A 2,693-nucleotide genomic window follows, 5' to 3' on the forward strand; every position below is an offset into this window, starting at 1 on the left:
GATTAAATGACATGGCATCTTGTAATTTGTAAATAATAACGGTGGAAATAAATAAGATTTAAATTATTTATTATTAATTTAATTGTACGGGAAGACAATTAATAGTAAAACGACAAAAATATAGTTATGGGTTTGATCAAAAATTTATGTTGAAATAGTCAATATTTTATTTTTGTAATTAATTCTCATATCGAGAAATTTATTTTTAATGATATGGAACTCATTAATATATATTAGGTTTTATGAGTCATCTATAGGAAAATGGCGGAAGCAAAATTGTATATCAATTAATATTATAAATAAGTTATAATACTTGTTTTTATTTGTATTTATAATATATTTCATATTTTTATAGTAAATTTTATTTTTCAATATAAATGGTATATTTATCATACCACCATACACATATTGTTATTATATAAATAAGATTAATTTGATATAAAATATTATATAAATTTCAAATGTTAAACATTTTATTTCCAACAACAATAATTATTGATCAAATCAATAACGATTGATTATTATTGTTGATATTGTTAAGCAAAAAAAAAAAGAAAGAAAAAAAAGCGAGAACAATTGATAATAAATAATAACTCACGGTGAAAGATGTCGTCTCATAGATCTCGAGTGTAAACTTTTTAGTGGCATGTGGGGATGTGGATAACTTCTTTTACGATGTTCTGCAAAAAATATATAAAATAATATATACATATGTAAACATATAAATAATATTACTTATTTTATTTTTCTTTTACAACATATCGTAGAAGCATTACATTGATTTTGTTTATCGAAAAATTTAAACGAAAACAACAATGTATCTTTGATATTTGATTTAAGGGAGGGTTAACATTAAAAAAAACACAATTAAGAAAGGTATTGAATTTAATAATAACAAAAAAGATAAATGACATTACTTTTTGGTACAACCACCCCCTCCCCTCCTCCCCAACTAATAATATTTCAAATTATTCATAAAACTATTACGCGCATACGTGTAAAATAAAAAAATTATTTTGTATTATATTATTTTATTATTATATTATTATTTATTATTATTATATTATTATTATTAATAGCTGCGTCAAAAAAAAAAGAAAAAACAACCAAAAGAAAAATGTTTATTTTAATATATCTAATTTTTGTTGTTGTCAAGCACCACAAAAGGTGACATAATTAAATCAGTTAGAAAAATTGGGATTAATTACGATTAAGGTCATGGTCTCCATATCGTGGTGGTCCTCGATCACGATCACGTTCGGATCCTGCTGATTCCGTGGGTGAACCAAGCCGGGCTACGTCGAATTTTTCTCCGACGTCCATCGCGAAAACCTTCTCCATCTCCTCGTCGAGTTCTGGAACCGTTTCCGCGCCATGCCCGTCGACCTTCAACGTAATCAATATATTATTAAACATTTTTTTTTATTTTTTTCTTCTTTTTAATAAAAAAAAAAAATAATTATTAATTATTATTCACACACACATACACACGCATAAAATCTCTTATATAATAGAATAATTAACATTAAATATATAAAACACACCTGATCAATAAATTATTTAATATTTTTTTTATTATCAATAAAATAAATTATGAATTATTTTGACACATAATTTTGATAATAGAATTAACATTAAATCTCAACCACGTTCGAATCAAATTACTCGTATTTTGTAATTTTTAAACAAACAAGATGTAGATTATATTATTATAGATCATTTATAAATAAAGGAAAATATATTTTGCGTTATCCAATTGGTTAAAATTTTATTCTATATTAACATATATATGTTATTTATTTATTTTTAAACGATAGGACTAAGTATAGATGAATCGTCGCGTTAGGTTCAGTGTTAAGGTTTAGTATAATTGTTATTTTATTTCTAAGTAATCAAAAAGAAGTACTATGAAATCACAGCTGAATTTTTAATACGATATTATATCACAAATTATTTCGCAAAAACTTTTTTGTAAAATAAAAACAAACGATTAACAATGTTAATTAAATAATTGTATTATTAAATTTAGTCGAATTGTACAAAAAAAACAAATACCGTAAGTTAATAATTTCAAACTATCGTGAATAAAAAATTGATCACTATTTCTCTTTTTTTTCTTTTCTTTAGCAGAAAAAACAAATACATTCGTTTGATAATTATAAAAACGTAGCAGTAATTATTATTATTATTATTATTTTGTTGTTTTGTTTTCCAAACTATGTTTAATAAAGCGAAACAATTCCAATTAAATTAAACGATCGTAATTTATTCATCGGAGAGAATATTTGGAAACGTGCAGTTAAATATCATCCATTTGAAAACGATTTAAAGGAGTCGACAAAGTATAAAGGGAGAGAGTTCTATAATAAACTTCAGTTAAATAGAAAACATTTTTACTGGGTACAGTTTGGTACGGCATGGTACTGCACGTTATGGAATATGTCGGATAATAACGAGCGTGTGCTCGTTTAAACTTTTTCTTGGTTAAGAAAAAAATAAAAAATAAAAGAGATGAGAGAAATAGAACATAAAAAAAGCAAAAGAGAAAATAATAAATGAATAAGTAACAATAAGAAACAATTGAACTCATTTTTATGTGTATCGTTCATGTTCTGATGATCGTTATTGAATAATTTCTAATATATAAATTTGAATTTGAAATATTTTAAAGATATTTTTAATAGATATATACT

General features: G+C 23.8%; 1 protein-coding gene across 4 annotated transcripts in view; it reads right to left on the reverse strand.

Annotated features, from left to right (window-relative positions):
• Positions 1-2,693, reverse strand: part of LOC106792174 (anion exchange protein 2) — a 32,518-nt gene that overhangs the window by 11,184 nt on the left and 18,641 nt on the right. For all 4 annotated transcript variants that reach the window (XM_014758386.1, XM_014758388.1, XM_014758387.1 and 1 more), the window contains exons 2-3: positions 1,209-1,386; positions 599-680 (exon numbers count right to left, since the gene is read on the reverse strand). In XM_014758386.1, coding sequence (XP_014613872.1) covers positions 599-680; positions 1,209-1,386 — 260 coding nt within the window. The remainder of the gene's footprint in view (positions 1-598; positions 681-1,208; positions 1,387-2,693) is intronic.

Source organism: Polistes canadensis, unplaced genomic scaffold (genome assembly GCF_001313835.1).
Source record: "Polistes canadensis isolate GaletaPanama2010 unplaced genomic scaffold, ASM131383v1 scaffold_386, whole genome shotgun sequence".
NCBI lineage: Eukaryota > Metazoa > Arthropoda > Insecta > Hymenoptera > Vespidae > Polistes > Polistes canadensis.